This window comes from Acinonyx jubatus, chromosome A1 (genome assembly GCF_027475565.1).
Source record: "Acinonyx jubatus isolate Ajub_Pintada_27869175 chromosome A1, VMU_Ajub_asm_v1.0, whole genome shotgun sequence".
Taxonomy (NCBI): Eukaryota; Metazoa; Chordata; class Mammalia; order Carnivora; family Felidae; genus Acinonyx; species Acinonyx jubatus.
In genome coordinates, this window is record NC_069380.1 from 158,027,647 (window position 1) to 158,052,174 (window position 24,528).

Sequence of the window (24,528 nt, forward strand, 5' to 3'; positions counted from 1 at the left end):
AGGTGCCACCTGTGCCTTATCATGATGTGAATTAAGCAATCATTCATAAATAAAAAGCTTTAAAGGGAAAAAATGAAAACAATCGCCTTCAGATTACTTCTTTAAATAGTATTTTGTTATCTAAACTTCAGAATAGGAAAAATAAACTGAAATATGAGACAATTAGATGGTTACATAATTACAATTTAGGAAATTAACATTTCCTGAAAAGTACATCACTTACTTTCTCCACTGCTTGATTTGTTCAGGATTTGTATACTCTTTCAGACATTCTGTGATATGGTCTCCAATTTTTATTAAACACTGTCTAGTATGCTCCAGTTGTTCTCTTTCTGAAAGGCCTTTTTCAGGCCTATCAAGTTGTTTCAAAGCTGCTTTGACAGGCCTCATTCTTTCTTTACACTTTAAAATGGGAAAATAAGAACATGTATTAAAAATAAGAATTCAACAAACATCTACTTCTTTCAATGATATCTATATGAGTAAATATAGCACTGTTTGATGTTAAAATAAGCATTAAAGCTCGCCTCACAGCTCTTAAATATCAGGGTTTTTTCCCCTCAGATTTTCTTCAGAAAGTAAGGTTTTTCATTATCATTTAAATTCAACCTTTGTGCATGTAAAAGCTTTGGATTAATTTACCTTCTGTAAAAATGGTTACTTTCTGCACTGCAACACATCATGAAGCAGTTTTTTTTTTTTTTTTAAGTTTATTTCGAGAGAGAAAGAGACAGAGAATGTGCACTTGTGTGGGGGGAGGGGCTGAAAGAGAGAGAGAGAGAGAGAGAGAGAGAGAGACAGACAGACAGACAGACCGACCGACCGAGAATCCCAAGCAGGTTCCATGCTGACAGTACAAGGTTGAGATCATGACCTGAGCTGAATCCAAGACTTGGGTGCTTATCTGACTGAGCTACCCAGGCGCCCCAATCATCATCAAGCAGTCTTAAAACACAGAATGTTAAAAAATAAAATATTTCAGACTATAACTTAATACCCTAGACTCACTCTAATGTAGAACAAAATGTAAAAATATGAGGATCTTTTATAAAATAAAATATGCTGTCAAACTATTAAAATCAATTGACCTATAAGTATAAATTGTCTATTCTTCTAAACCTTTGGGACAAAACAAAGTAACTAATGAATTTTGCTCTTACCATATTTTGGCTACTCAAAGAGTTGGGGATACTTGATAGAAACCAACCTTTTTCCTTACCCTACATATCACTAGCATGCTAATAAAAAGAGGACATAACAAAAATTGATGATGCACTTAAAATACAATTTGTGCAATAAAAACTATAACCTTAGGGGCGCCTGGGTGACTCATTTGGTTGGGCATCCAACTTTGGCTCAAGTCACAATCTCAAGGTTTGTGAGTTCAAGCCCCACTTTGGGCTCTGTGCCGACAGCTCAGAGCCTGGAACGTGTTTCATATTCTGTGTCTCCCTCTCTCTCTCTCTCTCTGTTCCTCCCCTGCTCGCTCTTGCTCTCTCTCAAAAATAAATAAAAGATTTAAAAAACAAAACAAAACAAACTATAACCTTACACCAAAAGTAGAATGAAAATATCACTAAAAAAGCAATTTATATATATTAACATATATTAATATATATTAACATGTAAAACAAATTTAAAATGAACAATGATTAATAATAATAATTTACAAGTAGTAAAGTTGGGTTAGTTCAGGAATGTTAAGGATAGATCAATTACAGACAATATATTTAGTGAGTTCAAGCCCGTGTCGGGCTCGGTGCTGACAGCTCAGAGCCTAAAGCCTGCGTCAGATTCTGTGTCTCCCCCTCTCTCTGCCCCTGTCCCACTCGTGCTGTTTCTCAGAAATAAATAAACATTAAAAAAAAAAAAATCCTTGTATTGTTGCTGTGGAAGGGCCACTCTTATTATAAATTAACTGTCTATATTATGTGTGGAATTGTTTCTGTGGATTTTATTCTGTTTTACTGACCTATTTGTCCAAATCATTTGGAAGTTATCCAACTTTTGTCAGGAATAACTTAAATAACATTAGAATCAAATATTTTTTACTTAAAATTAGAACTCAGCCAGGCCTGATTTTTTTTTTTTTAAAGAAATCTTTTTCTTTCTAATTTTTAGTATTACTCCTGTATCTGTTCTCTACATTTCCTGCTTCTTGTTCAATTTTGGTAGTTTATATTCTGCTAGAAAATGATTCATTCAGTGTATGTCATTTGACTGCATACCCTGTTCTCAGCATTGTCCTAGACTCAGGAAATAGAGCAGTAAATAAAAAGACACCTTGCCTTTGTGGAACCTGTACTCTAGTAAGAGAAAACAGCCAATAAATAAATAGACTATGTGTTGGATGGTGACAACTGTGATAAAGAAAAAGAAAGCAAGAAAAAGTAGAGAGGTTTCTACTTCATATACAGTACCAGAGAAGAGTGATGTTTGAGCAGACATCTAAAGAAAATGAAGGAGTAAGCCACTGTGAGCAGAGGAAGTTCTAAAATTTTTATGTTCAAAGGAACAGTATAAATGACAGTGTGGCTGGGACCTACTAAGTGAGGGAAGTAGCAGAGATGATGGGAGTAATAAATCAGATGCAGCATCTTTTGGCCTATAATTATGAATCTTTTAATCCTGAGTGAGAGGGAAAGCCACTCAAGGATTTTAAGTAAAAAATAAGAGGGGTGACTTTATTCTCCCTGACAGTCGCTATCACTCTGGTTGCTGTGGGGAGTATGCACTGAGGAACGAAAAGGGTATAGCAGGGGATAGAGTGGGAATGGTGAAAACAGCTATGAAGCTACTGAAAGAATCCAGGGAAGAGATGGCTGTAGCTTGAAGCAGTATGGCAGAGCCAATATCATTTGCTTAGTCCAGTATCATTTGTTCATTGACTGATTGGGGGGCGGGGGAAGGGGATAAGAAAAAAGGAGGAATTCATGACAAAAATCCATGTGCTAAGGCCAGGGCCTGAAGATGGGAAATGGAGCAATGGTAATAAATATTTATAAAGTACTTACTATGTATCAGAAGCTGTGTGTTGTGTAAAAGGCACCTCTTTTGATTCCAGTAGTAGGCCTTTGCAATAAATACTATTTATTGTATTGAAGAAAACTGAAGTTCAGACTGAAATAACATCTGGCAAACCCAGGTCTGACCTGGAACTCTGTATTCATTCTTGACTATTAAATTATACTCACATTTAGGAGACAGATCAATAAGGCACAAAATAAGGTGTTAAATTAGGCAAGGATGTGAAGGAAAATGAAGACTGAGAAAAGGCCATTAAATTTATAATTACAGCTATTCCCAAATAAAATTTATACAGTAGTAAAATCCTAATCATGTAAGCTCTGGATCCAGAGTCTATGTTTAAAATTATTCCATTCTTCATCTCCATAATACAAGAGATTTTAAGATCAATTATGAAGGTTAGTGAAGAAGAAATTCATGTATTGGGCACAACAGGAAATTTTCCTTTAAGGCAGTTATATGAACAAGTCAGAAAGCCAAGGAGGAAATGTGGGCAAAGAAAAGAGGCAAGAGGTGCAATTTCACCAAACTCAGTAATGAGCAGGTAAAGGAAGCAGTTCAAAGAGTTCATTTTCACCTCAGAAAAGCAAAAGCATATCGCCATCTACCTTCCCATTTCTCCCCAACAGAGAGGGGTTTAAAATAAAAAATTAATAGAAAATGGATAGGCTAGGTTAAGAAGAACCAAGTCACAAACAGAAAGATTAATCTTAAAAAGATGCTAAGTAATGCCAGCCTGTAAACCTGAAGACACAGAAATGAAAAGTCTAGAGATATGTACAAATAAGTGAGATGGAAGACAGGAACAAGAGTAGCTTATCTGAATGTCTCCAATATTATTAGGGATTGGAGGGATGTGAACAGCCAAAAATAAGGAGGAGAAAAACCTATCACTGATCAACCTTCTCTAGTTAGGATACAAAGTAGAAGCAAACAGGACAAGAAGTTAACCTGGGGAATCTAGAATGGTACAGTAGGTAAAGCAAAAATGTGATTTTAGAAGTGAAAATTTCCACCTTTCAAGTCTAGCATTTAATTTATACCAGCGATAAACTTAAGATTATACCTTAGCAGTGCCAAAGATTCAGATTCTAGGGATCCTAAAGAGGAAATACTATTTCTTATAAAAATGTATATTTACACGTATTTGTGCATACTGTAACTATATACAAATATGATATTTTCTTTCTGAGGAGGCTCCATGCCCAGGGGATGTACCCAGTGTAGGGCTTGAACTCACAACCTCGAGATCAAGAGTCAGACGCTTTACCAAGTCACCCAGGCGCCCCAATGAGATTTATATATCAGACTATAAATTTTCACTTTGGGTGCTACCAATAACAGCATGTCTCTTATTCAAGGATAATTTGTACCGGTCTCATATCATGCAGTCTTTCTTTTTTCTAACAGTATTACTCCTTCTTGATTTTGCTCTGTATCTGGATTCTTTTAGTCCTTTATCAATCTGATGGCATATCTATATTCAATAACAACATCCACTACAACAATTTCTTAAAATAAAGGCACTAGCTGAAAAACTTTCCATGTATTAACTCATTTAATCATTATACTTACTTTTCGAACTGGCTCCAGAGCCAGTATATTCAATTACTATACCAAACTGTTTTTCCACACTGCAACCTCACTATAAAGTTTTCCTCAAAATTTGTATCACAGTTAATTTCACAGTTGAGACTATTTTGGTTTCCTGATTATATTCAGTAAATAAATCATCTGGAAAAAGGCCAAGATAGTTCCTCTCTGACTTTGATGAACATAAAAGCATGGTACCATGTAAAACCAGTATTTTTTAGACCAGTGTTACTCTAGGTCTATGAACTTGTACTAGTCCACAATGGGGGACAGGTACAGAAATTTTAGAAACCTTCATATCAGTTTGACAGTGCAATTTTATGTCTGTCATAAGCCCCAATGGGCTTATTACATTTTGTGTATTTTTCCCTTACTTTCACTTCTCTAACGAAATTATTTTTACTTTTTTTTTTTTTTTTTTACTATACTTTCTAAGAATACTGGCCTATAAAATACTGGGGGGAAAATAGCTAGTCATTTACTGTAGATAAGAAGCACTGTTTTATATAGATAAAAGGTTCAGGAACTGAAAACTTTAAAATTCTGAAGCTGAAGGGAAAAAAGTTCACTCTAAGTGTTCCTTAAATGACTTTCCCTAAAGTCTTTAATAAGAAGTTTTTCCAAGTTAATTGTACATTTATGATAATGTTCAAAATTTAAATCTATTGCCCTTTATCAATCTGAATTGCAATACTACCCAATTCAAATACATTTCTAAATTAAAAGCTCCAAAAGATAAAACTGCCAATTAAAATAAGATATTATATGAATTCTTACTAATAAACCAGTAAGTCTACTACTTACAATGCTGAATGTCTTCTGATCTAGCTCTTCAGATTCTTCAGATATGGGAACTGGTTCACCACTTGCTGTGATATGAACTGGAGCATCTGACACTGAAGATTTCTTGGATCTTTCCTTGCTATCAGACTTGGATTCACTCAACTAAAGAAAAAGAGGGGGAAAAAAATCCAGCAACAACAAAGGTGAAACGATTAACTTTCAGAAAACAATTAATGTCTCTTTTTATTCTATAATTGCTTGTTCACATTCCATACTCTTTATCTTTCCCCAATTTTATTTGGGGAAACCAAAAATAAATTACTATGTAACATTACCCTACAGGTAAGGCATTTAAAAAAACAGATCCAAACCTATTTTTCTCCTCTTCTAGATACCCACATGTATTTTTAAAGAACTTATTCAGGCTAATTTGGGCTGATAGGCAGTTTATTTTCCTAAAATGTAAATATGTTGATTTTGTCACTTTCTAAGTTTTACATTATGATTTGCATACCTTTTCTTCCTTTATGTCTTTTTCTTTCTGTATAGCTTCTTTTACTTTGTTTTCTCTTTTCTCTTTAAAATCTTTTTCCTTTAAATCTTTCTTATCCTCTTTTTCTTTTATCTCCCTTTTAAGTTCTCTTTTATTCTCTTTTTCTTTTGCTTCCCTCTTTTCTTCTGATTCCTTCTTTATAAAAACATCTGGCTCAGGTCTTTCTTCACTGTCTCTTTCTGTTTTAATTTTTTTATTTGGATGTTTCACAGAAGTGATCTCATCCTGAAAAGTGCAAGTATGGCCAATGTATTACTAACCAAATCTTGACAAAGACTAATTTCTTTCTTTGTATGACTATGGATTGCATGTATGTGGATTCGGAAAGAAATAACCCAGAATCCCATTAATAATGATACATGCAATGTTCAACCTTACTATAAAAACTAAAGCAAGCCAGTCCCATTCAAAATAAAATCAAAGGAGACAGAACCTCATTTAAATGGCAAACCTCTGAAAAGGAAGAACCTTTGCTCTATCCCTCTTAGTGACATTCTATGGGACAAGTAGAATTCTGTTCTGCATGTGAGACTATGTAATAAACTACACAAAAGGAACTTCAGTACCTAAATGTAAAATTTTAGGTCTTAGTTCAATTTTTAAATGGCAAGTATACTAAAACACGTTATGTTCCCTTTCTAGTATAAAAAGGCTGTTCTTCCAAAACACATTCTTACCTTATCATCATCTTCATCAGACTTCTCTGAGGGCAAGGGTGAAGAATCACTCTTTATTTCTTCTTTCACTTTTATAGACTTCAATGCTTTATTCTTCTTAGCTCTTGCTTTTCTCCTCTTTGAACCTCCCTGAAAATAATTATTTTATTCTAACCAACTCCAGAGATTCAATTTTAAAAAATTCCTTAAGTAGTAAATCTTAAAAGTTAACACATATTCGTACCCAATCCTTGGTCTATTGGTAGTAAGTTACACCAATCTTAGAAAGTCAACAAAACTGACATAATTTAATGAGTCAAGTACATATTATCATGAGTAACTGATACTAACTATAATTATTCCTTTAAAAAAGAATTAAAGCAAAGTGGAAGTTGAAAAAAATGGGAGGTTTTTCACCTTCCTAATTTACAATTATCTTCAACTAAATTTGATCCTAACAGAGATAGCATTAAAATTATTTTACATAAAAATTATTTTACACAATGTAATTATATAATCACATTGTGATTATAATGTAAACTGTAAAGACTGTTTCTAATGACCTCTCTTTCGGTGTATTTTTCCTACTCTTCTGAACCCCTCTCATAAATAAGCTCTGTGACCTTTAATGCTGTACCTTTAGCTCTCTAATAACACCAAATAAAATAGTCATAGAGGCCCGACCTCTCAAAAATTACTCCTCTCTAAACAAGTTGCCCCACCACCTATCCAAACACCAGGAAACACACATATACACACACACACACACACACAACCCAGGATCCTACTTCTGAAAGACTTACCAGTTTTAAAAGAAATACAGAGACAACTGAAGGCAAATATCACCATATACAATTAAAGCTACTAAAATATAGAAAAATACATTTATAAGGTCATATTAGACTCAGATGTCTAGGGCTATCACTAAACTACATTTACTGAAAAGTAAATTGCTCTCAAGCACTAAATTTTAACTTACTGCACCAGAAAGTCTCTGAGCTTCTTTTCTTGCAAGATCTTTACTAAGTAATTTGATGAGGTAGTCTGCACGTGTCTGCAACTGCTTTGCTTGTGGTTTTTTATCAGGATCATCTGGAAGAATCTGAAAGAAATTAACTTTTTCAGGTTGTTCTTAATAAATTACATGAAAATGTTACTGCCTAAAAAATTCTCACTCATTGAAAGAAATACATATAATTTACTGACAGGTTACAACTGTTAAAATTTATGGGCATTAAACAACTAAGAGTGCAAAATACATTTTTATATACCTACCCCACAGCAAAGATTTAATTTGCCTGCGAATAAGTTCTAAATACATGAAAAAAAAAAATGCCTACATTCAAAGTAATAATACAAAGTGTGAGATTAAAAATTTCTTTTCCAATATACAAGTGTATTTAGCATCCAGTGTTATTAAACATTACAGTATTCTTAGATATCCTTCCTTTCTCAATAACAGTACATTTAACTGTACAGCATACAAAGAGTCCTAGAACAATGTTATCATCTATTTAAGGCGACCCAAAGCATGCACCTTGAGAAAATATCCACAGCGGGATTTTAAACTATTTTAAGTTTGGACTCACAGGCAAAAAATGACACAGCACCAATATAAAAAGGTTCCCCTCTGTCTATGAAAAAGTAAAATATAAAAATATAATTTAAATAAGATAAAAAGATAAGGCAATGCTTCCAGTGTTTTCCAGTTTAGGCAAAGAAATGATTTTTAGCTACCAGGGTAGTATCAAATCACCAAAATCCCTAAACATTGTTTGACTTTAGCAAAAAATTATAAAATATTTCAGAATCATTTTTTTGCTAAAAATAAGATAATGATGGAATTAGAGGTTTACTTTAAACTTAATGCTATGAAGAAAAATATACCTATGCCTTAGTAACAAGTATATAATTTTAGCGGTAAAGCAAAATCTCACATCATTTAAATTCAATCCCTTCATGAAAACCAAGAAGCCAAGGTCATACAGCTCGTTAGGGCCTTGGTTTCCCATCAGTCTAATTAATTTCTAACATAATTTAAAAGAAAAAAATCTAACATCAGTGGTCAACAGAAACAAATTTTAAGTACCTTGTGTGTTAGACTGAGGTCAGGATCCATTTTAATCATTTCCCAGCTTCCATATCCATATTCGTAGATACCAATTAACAAATTGGAATCATCTTCTTTGCCCCAGTCTATATCAAAATGAGCTGCCTTTGTATGGCATGGGATAGTATACCTAATAACAAAGTTAATAACCACTGTCAAGTTTATAACTGCCATATTAAAATTTTGAAAAACATATTTGATTAGAACTTCAAAATACTATGCTTTATTTTATCTTTAAAAACATTTCATTCAAGCTAGCCAGTGACATAAAAAAACATTTTGAACATCCATACACAGCCGAATTATTGAGTAACAATAAATATTTTATGATGGGTATAGTAAATAACTCACTGTTTTCTTTCTTCTGGATCTGAAGGAATGGATTTATGCAATGGTATCAATTCTTCTTCATGGGAGATGACGAGCTTGGCATTCACCTGTACTCCTGATATTCGGAATGTTGGACCCTTCACTTTTCCAAGTCTACCACCTTAATTTTTTTTAAGACATAAAAAAGTATGAAGTATACAATTCTAAGCAAGATACACTATGATGTATATTAATAAGCATTACTTATTTAGCTAATCAATTCATTTTACCTGTTTATATTATTGGCAGGGGGCACTTGTTGGCAAACTTTAAATTCACTACAAGATTTTTGAGTACATACTAGTACTTACATTATAGCAGATGTGAATTCACAGAAAGCATTTCACAGAATGCATTTCTTAATTGTTTTACCAATTGCACAAGATACTTCAATCTATTAATGCTGTCACCTTCTAAATAAGAGTTCTAGCATGATTTTTTCCAGTACGTTTTATTACTAAATCTTATCTAAATATTTTCATTTAGGTAGATAAATTACAAAATAAGCATAATGAAGTAATTATGTCCAAAAACCATATTATACATGTACACTATCTTTTCCTAGCCATTTATATACAAAAAATACAGTAACACCTAATGCTACCTACCAGCTAGAATATACCAGACAGAAAGACAAACTCTATTGGTTTCAGTAATACAATTCTATTACCCATTTCCTATTACCCAGGAATGGTCCTGCTTTGTTTTTTAAAGCATCTTTCAAGAGTGATGAGTAGGTAGCTAAGATATAATACATACGAAACTCAATAAAAGCTAATTTGAAACTTCTATTTACCTCCCTTTAAATCATTCTCACTTTAATATTACCTGTTCGTTCTGTTCCTGAAGAATTATCCTTTAGAGCTTTAATGCAACCGTTATGTACCAATTCTCCTAGTCGTCTGAGGTCAGTCTCTGACTTATCAACTAATTCAGCATCCCGAGCAATTGCATCTAATCTGTTAATGAAATAATATAATTCTCAGGTAAATATGCAGAATAAAGTGGAACCATTTAAGGGAGACTAAGTTTCACTTTATCTCAAGCTCTACAAGTCACTTTCCATGCCCTACAAATTCTGGTTCAGATAACTGGCACAAGATACATAAAAAAAAAAAAAAAAAAAAAAAATTTTAAATGTGAAAATATTTGGCAGGGAAACAATTCATTTATATATTCAAGAATAATAAAGTTAACCAATTCATTACAGAATGGTATGCTTCAAATTGAAGATTATGTAACAATTCTGTAAAAGCTTTTAATAACCAAATATTAAATTCAAAAGCAGTTAAGCACTGTAATACAGATGAACTTTAAACAACACAGGCTTGAACTGGGCAGGTCCAGTTATCTGGATTTTTTTTGATAAATACAGTATAGTACTCTAAATATTCAAAATAAAACAAATACTTTTAAAATGGAGGTTAAGAGAGAAAAAATAGAACTAAGCCAATTTGAGTCTTTGCCACTGTATATTCAGACAGTGGGTTAGCCACAACCAAAGGTCAAAGAATATTCAAATCACCAACAATTACTGAGATTAACCATTAACTTAAAAAAAACAAAACAAAACAAAACAAAACAAAAAACCTGTCCTGATAATCTGAATTTTAATAGCTTGTATAAGAAGGAACTCTAATTAGGGAAACTTAAGAAAATTTCCCTAGTAGGGAAACAGAACTGGCCTTTATGTCAAAAGACTGAAATTAGCAGCTCACCTTCTGGAAGGATAAATCTGCTTTTCATGTTTGTGATGGAAAAAAAGGGATAAAAGCATATGCAAAGTACAATTATGAAAACGCTGAGTATTAAAAAAAAAATGCTGAGTATTTTATAGATCTATGTATTTTAAAGAAAACTTCATTTGTAGATAAAATTTTAGAGACTAGAAGGAATTGAGAATATAAAAATCTTTTTAAAAGTCTACTTGAAATTTGCTTTCTACAGACTTTGTAAATGACTTTTAAAGCAAATTTAACAAAGTAGCTAAAGTGAGTATTAGCATAAGTAAATAAAGTTGACGGCATGTAACCCACATGTAATTCTATGAGAATGACAAACATGTTTACCTTTCCAGAGGGCCACCAAACTTCTTGTAACTCTTGATAAACCTAACAGAAAATAATTGTTTGGTTTAAATGTGGGCTTCACTATCCATTAAAAAATAGATTTGTAAATATACAGAAATAAGAAAATACTTGTTAGTTCAAAAATTAATTCAAGGTACTGTTTACTACCAACGTAAATGAATAAACTATGCTAAAGACAAAAATGTTAAAACATTAAGATATACCAAGTAAGACAAGACATATTTTAACACCCAGGATGATGTTCAGAAACCAATATAAATAAAACAATAGAAGCTAAATTTTATTTTAGAAATTACTTTATTATTTTCACAAGACAAGTTCAAGGCTACCACAGGAAGTGTCTCCCAAATTATCAATCAATCATAGTACACCTCCTCAAATTCCAAGTACTGTTTTCTGAATAATACCTTTAACTCAGATGTATGGTTATTATACCAACAATGGAAAATAAAAATTTTACTTAAGAACAAAGCTACCCAAGTGGTTGATGGATGAGGGAAAATATCCAGGAAAAGTAGAAGCTGAAATGTTCTTCAACTAAAGACAGAAAGTCCAGCAAATCAGGTGGTCATAAAAGTACTCTTAATAAAATCTAACAATATATTTAGTTTTCTGGCAGAAAGAAGGAGGAAGAACTTTATCAGTCAGGTCTATGGTTTAAAAGAAAAGAGTTACAATGACTTGAAAGAAACAACAAACTCCCAAAATACAGCAATGAGCAACCTTTTCACAAATTTCATTAGCAAAAATTGACATAAACAAAAGTTGGCTGTTATCCCATTCCCCTTAAATAAACGTGTATAAAGAAACGCATATTTTGAAAGAGAACTACAATTTATCCTACATGACTATCTTACCTCAATTCCTACCTGGACATATCAGAAATACTTTTAACATTGTTACTTTCAAAAAGCAAATCTCAGTGTCAAAAAACCTAGAAAAATATGGAACTAAAGTATTCTCACATAAAAATAGTAACGCTGGGAATCATAAATGCAGTGAGAAATTTTAATAAACAAATTGAATGTACTAAAATATATATTATTCAATAGGGCCACTATTCTGAACCAGATTAGTAAAAGCAAAAAAAATGTAGCAGTCTAAATAGACTAACAATAAATAACATGCAGAGACTAGATAATCAAACTTTATTTTTCATAGCTATAATGAACACCCAAAACCAGAACCATCTAATCCCTGCACAATCATATATTTGCCTCCTCTAAAACTTTCATCTTAATCTTTGAAAATATGGAATTTGTATATTTTATTTCACCTTCTAAAAAAATCAAGTTGAAGTAAAATAGTCTTATGTCATCTTACCGCCGAATTTCTGCATCACTAAATCCTTTGATAGTCTCCCGAGGGATAGTCCGTGGTCTTCCACGTTTCTTTGGCCTTTTCCTTTCTGAGATCGAGTCACTATCAGATCCAGAATATCTCCTACTTCTACTGCGCCTCCCTTCACTGCCATTAAAACTAATCTGGAATTGGAAAACAAAAATTTACCGAAGCTTAAAGGCGGCTTCTATGGTAAGAGCAAAGAAAACACTACAAAAGATCAACAGAACAAATTCAAATGTGGTCTGTATATCAAAAATTTCCTATAAATAATATTAAAAAGCAAACAAAACAGAGAAAAACATGGCAGGTTAATGGCAAAGAGTAACAGCCCTAATATTTTTTTAAAACATTCTCATAAATCAGCAGGAAAATACAAGATTGTCCTTCGGTAAAAACATGAGAAAAATTATCAACAAGCAATTAATCAAATAACAAATACAGAATTATAGAACCTCACTGCTAATTTTTTCAAATGAGAATTAAAGTAACTATTTATTTATAACATCTATTATTTAACAGAAACATCAAAACATACTTTCTATAAGTCTTTGGAGTCTTTCCATAGTCACAGTGCATATTCTGAACCCCTAATATGTTGAAGCTAATTCAAAGTCAAGCTTGGTATACAGTTCTCACTCATTCTACCCTCCTTTCATACTTTGACAAGATGTAATATAATGCTATGCTTCCCATGTACTATAAAAGGAGATCGTTTTGGGGTTGGCAGATATAATCACTAATAACAAACTGTATATGGGCACTTTCAAACCAAACACACATTATTTGGCTCCATTTCTGCCTGGGATGTAGAAAGTTGATAGGATGCTCCCATCCTAACAATAAACCTCATCTCCAAAGCCTAACTTCTTTTATACGCATCAAACCCACAAGAGAATCTAATAGTCTAAAACATACAGAAATACAGTAGATGATACTTGAACACTGGCTTTCCTGTGAAAAGCATGAGTCGTAGACACCAAATAATATATAAGCAGGTAAAGGGAAGTTAGCTAAAATTGGCTAAAGGCCGCATTTGGGTGACCATGACAGCACAGGATTCCTGGAAACCGAAGACATGGTTTTGTTTGTTTGTTTGCTTGTTTGTTTTTTTAACTTTCCACCTTTTATCTCCATCTGTATCATCCATTTGAAAAGAATGACAGAAAAGATTCCCACCCACCCAAACTGGACGGCTGTTCAAGCTTTGTACAGAACAGAACCTGTACTCCCTCTCAGGCACTCCTCCACAAAACTCCCAACAGGTGCTCAGAAGAAAGACTGGAATCAGAGCACAGGAGATCAGAAAAAAACTTTCCTTCCTGAAGATGGCCTGGAGAAAGGGAGCAGTCATCTACTGCACTGAGGGCACAGAAGAACTAATACAGTTGTAGAAAAAGAAAAGGAAAAGGAAAAGGAAAAGGAAAAGGAAAAGGAAAAGGAAAAGAAAAAAAGAAAAAAAAAACTCTATCCCCGGGGGGAAAGATAGCAGAATAAGGACTAGGCAATTCCCTCAATGCCTAAGACTCAAAATTAAGGAGGCACCAAAAGATTCCGTAATCAACAATAATAATCTTGTTACACAATATCCAAAAAAACAAAAGTTAATGCAAAGAAAAAAATTTAGTATTAAACCTTTTTCCTTTTCCTGTAGGATCTGATACAGCCTAGCGAAGCACTTTTACCATTATTCAAAAATCTAGTCTTCACTTGGGTCATAAACAGTAAATATTTAAAAATTCAAAACACACAAATCAAATCAAGGTATGTTCTATGACAATGACAGAATTCATTAACAAAGATACTGGGAATACCTCCCAAGTACTTGGAAATTAAACAACACCCTTCATAACAACAAAAAAGCACAAAACCAACAAAAACAACACCAAAGAGGAAGTTATACAGCAAATTAGAAAATATTCTGAAATGAATGAAAATGAAAACATAACAGGTATCAAAAATTTACAAGATTCAGAAAAGGTAGTTAAGAGTGGGAAAATTATAGCATTAAATGCTAGTAATACTAGAAAAGGGAGGTCTTGATTCAATTGTTGTGTGTATCTTAAGACACTAAAAAACAAATTAAAGCAAAGTGGAAGAAATATGAAAGAGCAGAAATAAATGAATTTAAAACAGAAAGATCAATGAAACCTGGGATGATTTTTTGGGAGATATTATGAGTAATTTTATGCCTAGAAATTCAACAACTTAGATAAAATGGACAATTTCTTTGAAAGAAACTACCAAACTCACTCACTCAAGAAATATTCTGCATAGTTGTTTATAAAAGGAATTAAGAGTTAAAAATTTTAACAAAGAAAACTCCAAGCCTAGATGGTTTCCCTGACAAATAGTGCCAAACATTTAGTGAAGAATACCAATTCTATACAAACTCTTCTCAAAACCAGAAGAGGAGAGAATACCTTCCAACTCATTTTATAAGGCAAAAATTATCAAATCATATGAAAACACTTACAAAGGAAGAAAAGGATGGACCAGTATGCCTTATTAACAAAACCAGATCAGCCCAGGTATGACTACTCTTAAATCAACTGACATATATTTTAGATTAAAATGTCACCTGTTTTGCACAGTTTCTCATTCTTGGGAGCATATAAATTTCTTCAAGTTCCTTTTGTCTTTCTTCCTCTTCTAATCGTCTTCGTTGATCTTCAGGAATTATTTCCTCCCAATTCTTTGAATTTCTTTCTGGTTCCAACTCAATGTCATCCTCATCCATATTTGAAAAGTTGGCAACCTTAAATTCCAGAATTTTAAGAAATAGTAAGCATTAAAGAAGAACTCATCCTTAAATTACATTTTACATTTCAGAGAAGAGGAAGTGACAGGCCAGAACAAGACAATAAAACTTAAATATCCTCAGGATAATGAATATGACTATGGACTGAACCAAAATTGCCTGCTAAACTAAGTTCTTTATTAGTTCTTTATTACTTATGATTTCTTTATTAGGTTGAAGTAGATCAAGCCAAAACACTTGTAAGAAATCTCTTCCATGAATGATTCTCTTTTGTCCTGCTGCTCAACAAAATTAGTTAACAGAACAATAACAAAATAATGTATAGTAACATGCTAATCATCTTCTGCAGAAAATACCACACCAATGCATTAATTACAAAGTGCTGTAGACAATACAATATTCTTATTTTTAGGATCATAATAAATAGTACAAAGAGCTAACAAAACACAAAAGAGCTCTGAGTCCATAAACTTACTTAGGTTCCTAGTTTCTTCATCTCTCAAAAAAAAGGATAAAAAGAGCTCACTAACTTTGTGAAGATTAAATGAGAGAATACATTTAAGGAACTATGAAGACTGGTACACAGAAAGCACTCATTAAAGCTAACTGCCAATAGTGGAACATTAAAACTTACAGAAGCTAGATGAAAGAACCTATGCTCACCCTGTGTAAGGAATAACACTGCACAAATAGTGTTCATTTCTCATGTCTATTATTTAAGTGTAATGAAAATCCTAAAGCGAGCAGTATATCAACTCACTGGTGTAAAAATAATCTGTATTTACTTTGGTTAGCTTATCAGTGACATTTTTTTCAGACTGCCAGTTAGTCAAATTAAAACCAAATAGTATAACTTAATGTAGAGTTCATCACACCAGAATGAGTACTGGTTCCAGAAACGTTTATTTCTCAAGATTAAAGAATAGTCTTCTAACTTATCACCTTGCTTTTAATTCTTGTTCCATTATAGTATATCCTCCTCATTGCAGCCAGTGATTCACTAAAATTAAAAAAGTTTTTACTCATTGCTATGTCCCTGGTGCATGGCACACTACAGGTGCTCAATAAATAACTGGTGAATGAACAAATGACAAACTGGACTGCTCCTTAAAACCTCCAGTTTGTGGGGGCGCCTGTGTGGTTCAGTCGGCTAAGCGTCTGACTTGGGCTCACGTCATGATCTCATGGTCCATGGGATCAAGCCTCACATCAGGGTCTGTGCTGACAGCTCAGAGCCTGGAGCCTGCTTCGGATTCTGTCTCTCTCTCTCTGACCCTGCCCTGCTTGCTGCTCTCTCTCTCAAAAATAAACACACACACACAAAAGAAATTAAAACAAATTAACAAAAAACAAAAATTAAAACAAAAATTAAAACAAAAAAACAAAAAAAAAAACCCTCCCCATTTGAAAAACTTCAATTTGTTGAAAATGGCTATAGAGGAACTACCAGGAGTATTTATAAGTACTAACAGGAGCTCACTGCTTACTTGGACTGATTAACTTGGATTTTCTTAGTTGTGATAATGCTTAATTTAATCTAATGTCAAAAACTGCAGAACTACTCCAACAAACAGTAGCTAAAAGCCTTTGGTCACAGAAATCTAAATTTAGAGATATCATGTTCCCTAATTTGCCCAAATATTTGAGGACATACTATTTGCCAAGCATTTTTTTACATGCTAATTAGGAAATAACTGCCCTCCTCATTCCACTAAATGTATCTATTCATATACAATTTGGTCCTTTCCACATCAAGCTGCTACTGCTTTGTCAGTATAAGGGAGAAAAGTTTTCATACACCATACCAAATTTTAAAACAAAAATGTTAAGAAATGATCTTGCTGATTGTGTTTAAAGAGGTTTTAAGAAAACACATAATGACAAAAAAATAATCACTATCAACTGAAATAATTACAAAGAAAAATAAAAAAGAAAGAAAATCTACCTTGAACTGGGAAAGCAATTCATCTCCTACAGTTAAAGGGCCTGGTTCATTTTCATGAGTTTCAGCCCTCTTCAAGATTTCATCTATATCCATTTCCTGTAATTAGAAAGAAATCTTTATTAAGTATACTTTAATATATTTTAAAGCAAATACACCTTATGCTTATAGTTTAAAGAAATGTCATATATATATATGTTTTTTTAACCTGGGGTTCTTGTTCTTCTCCTTCAGGTTCCTTAAAAAGTTCCTCAGCACCAAACTTTAAGATAGCTGATAATTCTTCTTTATTGAAAGGAGTAGAACTAAAACCAAGAAGAACAAAAAAGCTTAATACTACTAACAGTTAACAATTTAACATTTATGTTGCACTTTTATTAATTATTGACACAGTCAACTCTATGGAAGTTATACGACAGAGTTAGGTGAAATATTTTTAGTTTACTTATTTTAAAAGTAAAGTACTTGAAACCTGGAAATTAAAGGAATTTCTCCCAAGACTTAACAAAATTTGAGTGATAAAAACCAGTAATGAACGTGTGCCTTTGACTAGAAATTACTCCAATGCTTTAAAAAATCACAATACTAAACATAGTACTTCAAAGATCTGCTTATAGCATGTAATATTTCAGGAAAATGAGTACAGTACGATTATAAAATGACTTTTTAAAAATATATTAAGGTAACTACCTTGACGGGGCAGAACCTGTATGTAGTACTGTCTTCCCAGTTGTGTCCATTCTCTGAATCACAAGATGATCTAAAACCATCTTCTTTTTGGCCCTTTCAAGAATATCCTCTTCAACTGATCCCTTAGTAACTAGACGATAAATATTCACCTGTAAAGATACACACAATGAAAATACAATGTAGCAAAAAGTATTTGTTTTGCTAATGCGAAATACCCAAATACTGTACATAAAGTGAAGCTCATACTATGTGAAATTAGTCACATATTTTGACACTAGTCAAAATAAAAATTAAAAAAATATATAACAATATATATAAAAGCTAAATTTCTTCAATTTAAAAAGTATTTTATGGTTGTGTACTTCTTGCATTTTGAACAGATTTTATTTGCTTTTTATTTTTTTAAAGGGATAACAGTAATTTTTATCTTTTAGCTGAGAAGGAAAAAAAGTGGTAAATTTATAACAATTTCTACCTGTTTCCTTAATTCTAATTAATGTTTCAATATTCCACATAGTTCAAAATTCTATGAACCATACCCCAGGTTAATGATGAAATCCTGCCATAAAACGAAGACTTCCAAAATACACAAAAATTGATGTGCCGTAATTTGCCCTATTTCTCAAGGTTAGCAGTTCTATATCAAATAGCACCCAAAGGGATATTTTCAAAATTTATAGGAACATTGTAGCTTTTGCAATGATTAGGCGGGCTTACGAGTACTTAAGAGTACAGTGACCTGGGACACTAGACCCTCTGCACTAAACTGTACCTTCAGACACAAAGAAAAACTATCTTGAGTCTTTTCTTTCAAATGATTTTTCAAAACTTTTAAAATTATCTTGAGTCTCAATTCACCCTCTATTTTAATGTAAATAAGAGTTTAAATGAACATTATAGTTTTTTTCAGCACTGCAACTATTGCATGAATCAGCAGATAATGAGACACTGTTTTATTTGGATCTCTGCCAAAGTTATCATCTCCAAATGTGTATAGTATTGGTGTCACAAATAAAGCTCACCTGTATTGCTCATCTATACTCATTTTGTAGTTCTTGCATGGAAATACTTAACAAGAAATATGAAACACCTGTGTCAGATTTAGAACCAAATACTAGTAAAAAAAAGAGCAGGTACATGCATATGATTTCACTCATATGTGGAATTTAAAAAACAAAACAAATGATAATTGAGAAAAAAAAGAGAGAAACAAACAAACAAACAGACTCTTAACTACAGAGCATAAAGTCATGATTACCAGAGGGGAAAGAGGTGGGGAGATGGGTTAAATAGGTGATGGGTACTAAGCAGTGCACTTGTGATCAGCACTGGGTGCTGTATGGAAGTGGTGAAGCACACTATATTATACACCTGAAACTAATAATACAATGTATGTTAATTGGAATTTACATAAAAACAAAAAAGAGCAGGTACTAAAGCACAGGAATCTTACCATAGTGCATCAATAATGAAATAATTAAAAACATCTCAAAATCATTAATAAAAATGTATTTATATATTCATTTCTATTTTAAATGTTATTAAATAATGTATTAAACAAATGTACAATAATTAATGTATTAAATATTTTAAAACATTCATATTTATATCACATTTGTTTTTATGCAGTTTTGTAACATAATGGTTAGAAATACATGTTACCATTATTTTGCCATCTTATTCAGATATTCTTCCCAGAGGTCTACCACACAACTTTCTACAGTATCTTGCCTAAGTGGTTCTTCTAATACCCTCTATTTTCTATCACCTATTAGAAAATATGGTGGCCTTTAAATAGTCTTTAAGTAGTTGTTTGAGAAGTATAAATGGAATGCGAGTTCAGCCATGGTCGAGGATTTCGATATAGGAGGTATCTGCTATTTAGTGCAATTAATCACTATTCCCCATCTCATTCATAAAAGAGGTCTATTTTGAGTATTCACATCTACATTAGGCCCAGCTCACTTGTGAAATTATCTTATTTTCTCACCATCTCCTCTATGACAATCTGTAATTTATATTGGCATGTTATTCCTACTTCAAGTTTCCCTCTCTTTATAACGTGCAGATAAATTATTAGTATTGTAGAATCCAGGCCTTCCTAAAGCAGGAAGAAAGGTCTCAGATACACAACCTAATTTTACACCTTAAAGAGCTGGAAAAAGAACAGCCAATAAAACCCAAAACCAGCAGAAGACGGGAAATAATGAAGATTAGAGCAGAAATCAATGCTATCGAAACCAAAAAACAAACAAACAAACAAAAAAACACATTAGAACAGATCCAATGAAACCAGAAGCTGGTTCTTTGAAAGAATTAACGAAATTGATAAACCCCTAGCCAGTTTGATCACAAAGAAAAAGGAAAGGACCCAAATAAATAAAATCAAGAATGGAAAGAGAGATCACAACCAACACAGCAGAAATACAAACAATAAGAGAATATTATGAGCAACTATACGCCAACAAAATGGACAATCTGGATGAAATGGACAAATTCGTAGAAACATAAAAACTACCAAAACTGAAACGGGAAGAAATAGAAAATCTGAACAGACCCATAACCAGTAAAGAAATCCAATTAGTAATCAAAAAACTCCCCCCAAAAAACAAGAGTACAGGATCAGACGGCTTCCCAGGGGAATTCTACCAAACATTTAAGGAAGAGTTAACACCTACTCTCTTGAAGCTGTTCCAAAAAATAGAAATGGAAGGAAAACTTCCAAGATCTTTCTATGAAGCCAGCATTACCCTGATTCTAAAACCACACAAAGACCCCACTAAGAAGGAGAAATATAGACCAATTTCCCTGATGAACATGGATGCAAAAATCCTCAACAAGAAATTGGCCAACTGGATCTAACAGTACATTAAAAAAATTATTCACCACAATCAAGTGGGATTTATACCTGGGATGCAGGGCTGGTTCAATATCCACAAAACAATCAATGTGATTCATCACATCAATAGAAGAAAGAACAAGAACCACAGGATCCTCTCAACAGATGGAGAGAAAGCATTTGACAAAATACAACATTCTTTCTTGATAAAAACCCTCAATAGAGTAGCGATAGAAGGATCCTATCTCAAAATCAAAAAAGGCATATATATATATGAAAGACCCAACACTAATATCATCCTCAAGAGAGAAAAACTGAGAGCTTTCCCCCTAAGGTCAAGAACAAGACAGGGATGTCCACTCTCACCACTGTTATTCAGCATAGTATTGGAAGTCTTAGCCTCAGCAATCAGACAACACAAAGAAATAAAAGGCATCCAAATCGGCCAGGAGGAGGTCAAACTTTCACTCTTGGCAGATGACATGACACTCTATGTGGAAACCTCAAAAGATTCCACCAAAAAAACTGCTAGAACTGATCCATGAATTCAGGAGAGCTGAAGGATGTAAAAATCAATGCACAGAAATCGGTTGCATTCCCATACACCAATAATGAAACACCAGAAAGAGAAATCAAGGAATTAATCCCATTTACAATTCCAACAAAACCCATAAAATACCTAGGAATAAACTGAACCAAAGAGGTGAAAAATCTATATACTGAAAACTATAGAAAGCTTATGAAAGAAATTGAAGAAGACACAAAAAACTGGAGAAATATTCCATGCTCCTGGGTAGGAAGAACAAATATTGTTAAAATGTCAATACTACCCAAAGCAATCTACATATTCAATGCAACCCCTATCAAAATAACACCAGCATTCTTCACAGAGGTAGAAAACAATCCTAAAATTTGTATGCAACCAGAAAAGACCCTGAATAGCCAAAGCAATCTTGAAAAAGAAAACCAAAGCAGGAGGCATCACAATCCTGGACTTCAAGCTGTATTACAAAGCTGTTATCATCAAGACAGTACAGTACTATAACAAAAACAGACACTCCAATCAAAGGACAGAATAGAGAACCCAGAAATGGATCTACAAACGTATGGCCAACTAATCTTTGACAAAGCAGAAAGAATACCCAATGGAATAAAGACAGTCTCTTCACAAGTGGCACTGGGAAAACTGGACAGCGAAATGCAGAAAAATGAACCTGGACCACTTTCCTACACCACACACAAAAATAAACTCAAAATGGATGAAAGACCTAAATGTAAGACAGGGAGTCATGAATATCCTCGAGGAGAAAGCAGGCAAAAACCTTTGACCTTGGCCGCAGCAACTTCTTACTCAACACGTCTCCAGAGGCAAGGGAAACAAAAGTAAAAATGAACTACTGGAACCTCATCAAAATAAGAAGCTCTGCACAGCAAAGGAAACAATCAGCAAAACTAAAAGGCAACCAATGGAATAGGGAAAATATATTTGCAAACGACATACCAGATAAAGGGTTGGTATCCAAAATCTATATAAAGAACTTATCAAACTCAACACCCAAAAAACAAATAATCCAGTGACGAAATGGGCAAAAGACATGAACAGACACTTCTTCAAAGAAAACATCCAGATGGCCAAACGACACATGAAAAAATGCTCCACATCACTCATCATCAGGGAAATACAAATCAAAACCACAATGAGATACCATCTCACACCTGTCAGAATGGCTAACATTAACAACTCAGGCAACAATAGATGCTGGTGAGGATGCGGAGAGAGAGAGGATCTCTTTTGCACTGCTGGCGGGAACGTAAACTGGTGCAGCTACTCTGGACAACAATATGGAGGTTCCTCAAAAAATTAAAAATAGAACTACCATGACCCACCAATTGCACTACTAGGTATTTATCCAAGGGATACAGGTATGCTGTTTTGAAGAGGCACATGCACCCCAATGTTTATAGCAGCACTATCAACAACAGCCAAAGTAGGGCAAGAGCCCAAATGTCCACTGAAGGATGAATGGATAAAGAAGATGTGGTATATATACACAATGGAGTGTTACTCGGCCATCAAAAAGAATGAAATCTTGCCTTTTGTAACTACATGGATGGAACCAGAGGGTATTATGCTAAGCAAAATTAGTCAAAGACAAATATATGACTTCATCTGAGGACTTTAAGATACAAAACAAATGAACATAAGGGAAGGGAAGCAAAAATATATAACAATAGGGAGGGGTACAAAACATAAGAGACTCTTAAATACGGAGAACAAACAGAGGGTTACTGCAGGGGTGTGGGGGGGGGGTAGGCTAAAAGGGTAACGGGTAGTAAGGAATCTGCTCCTGAAATCATTGTTGCACTGTAATATAACTAACTTGTATGTAAATTTTAAAAATAAATTAAATAAATAAAAAATAAATTAATAAAAGTGTAAAAAATATATAGATATATATATTTAAAAAGAACTCTGTTTTTTTTTTTTTAACCTAAATTGGTGTTAGGGCATTAAAATTACCTTCCAAATTAATGTATCCAATTCAAGGAAGAGGAGCTGCTAAAAAGAGTTGTTGTAAAGAGGGGTCACTGGGTCCGATGATGTTAAGAACTACTACTCTAAATACAAGATTTCACTTAAGGGTGCACAACATTTTTCCAGAGTATTAAAACATTACAGAAAGAAGTGTACTATATTCCCAATGAAATAGTTTTATGAGAATTATTTGGGTAAAATACTTTCTTAGTTTAAAATGATGGATACATTTTTAAATAGAAAATATGAAATTTTTAAAGGGTAATATAAATATGTGAAGTCCTTCTGTGCTACTCGTTCATATCTTCTGCATTAAAGAAGTTTGAGAAGCACTGCCCTAGATGGTGGTAAATCAATTAAAATACAACAAACACATCAGAATGATGACAGATGGTTTTTCTCAAGGCCTATTACTGAGAGCAATACAAAAACTACAAATTTAGAATGGCTTGTTTGCATAAAGAATTTTATAGGCAAATGGATAAAATATAGGCTAACAAAAAGGTAGTAATATACTAAGCAAAATCTCTTTCAATAGTTAAAATTAAGTAAATACATTTTAAGGTTTATGTATTGAATGAAAAATACTGTACTCTACAGTTGTAAACACTCTGACTAAAAGAGAGGGCATGATCCTATTTTGGCATAGTTACCTCAATTCTGTCAAACCTTACAAGTGATTTTGGTAAATCTGAGTTCCTTAGTATTTTACATGTTAAAGAGCAACATGACTGTGTTCCAATGAGGTTTCCAGGAGAATAAACCAAAATCACTTCCAAACACTAATCATAAAAAAAGATTTTAAAAGCAAAATAAACAAAATAAAAAATACCTGTTTCTTCTGCCCAATTCGATGAGCTCTAGCCTGTGCCTGAAGATCATTTTGTGGATTCCAATCGGAATCAAATATAACAACAGTATCAGCAGAGGCTAAATTAATTCCTAGACCTCCAGCTCTTGTGGAAAGCAAAAAGCAGAAATCCTGTAAGAAATTATAAATAGGCTCAACTTTAAATTCTTCTGAACCGTGAATATGAATAATCAGCAAGAGAATTTTACAACTGGTTTTTTGAATTTAAAAGTATTTTACCAATAAAACTGAAAGATAGTTTTAAAAATGCTAATACAAAAACCTCTAGCAAAATCAATCAACAGGATTCCAAAATACAAATATACATGGAAATAATGAACACCAAATCTACAATGAATTTTAAATGAAAATGGGATAATTTATTTAG

The 24,528-nt window shown here is 33.1% G+C and overlaps 1 protein-coding gene across 3 annotated transcripts in view; it reads right to left on the reverse strand.

The window, feature by feature from the left end:
* CHD1 (chromodomain helicase DNA binding protein 1) overlaps positions 1 to 24,528 on the reverse strand; it is a 77,767-nt gene that overhangs the window by 7,912 nt on the left and 45,327 nt on the right. For 2 of the 3 annotated variants that reach the window (XM_027037303.2, XM_053225160.1), the window contains 15 exons: positions 24,123 to 24,272; positions 17,916 to 18,064; positions 17,434 to 17,530; positions 17,229 to 17,324; positions 15,104 to 15,280; positions 12,505 to 12,665; positions 11,161 to 11,202; positions 9,920 to 10,050; positions 9,074 to 9,212; positions 8,702 to 8,852; positions 7,592 to 7,714; positions 6,634 to 6,762; positions 5,918 to 6,181; positions 5,425 to 5,565; positions 224 to 402 (listed from right to left, as the gene is read on the reverse strand). In XM_027037303.2, coding sequence (XP_026893104.1) covers positions 224 to 402; positions 5,425 to 5,565; positions 5,918 to 6,181; positions 6,634 to 6,762; positions 7,592 to 7,714; positions 8,702 to 8,852; positions 9,074 to 9,212; positions 9,920 to 10,050; positions 11,161 to 11,202; positions 12,505 to 12,665; positions 15,104 to 15,280; positions 17,229 to 17,324; positions 17,434 to 17,530; positions 17,916 to 18,064; positions 24,123 to 24,272 — 2,129 coding nt within the window. The remainder of the gene's footprint in view (positions 1 to 223; positions 403 to 5,424; positions 5,566 to 5,917; positions 6,182 to 6,633; positions 6,763 to 7,591; positions 7,715 to 8,701; positions 8,853 to 9,073; positions 9,213 to 9,919; positions 10,051 to 11,160; positions 11,203 to 12,504; positions 12,666 to 15,103; positions 15,281 to 17,228; positions 17,325 to 17,433; positions 17,531 to 17,915; positions 18,065 to 24,122; positions 24,273 to 24,528) is intronic. The other variant, XM_053225161.1, reaches the window with a different exon arrangement.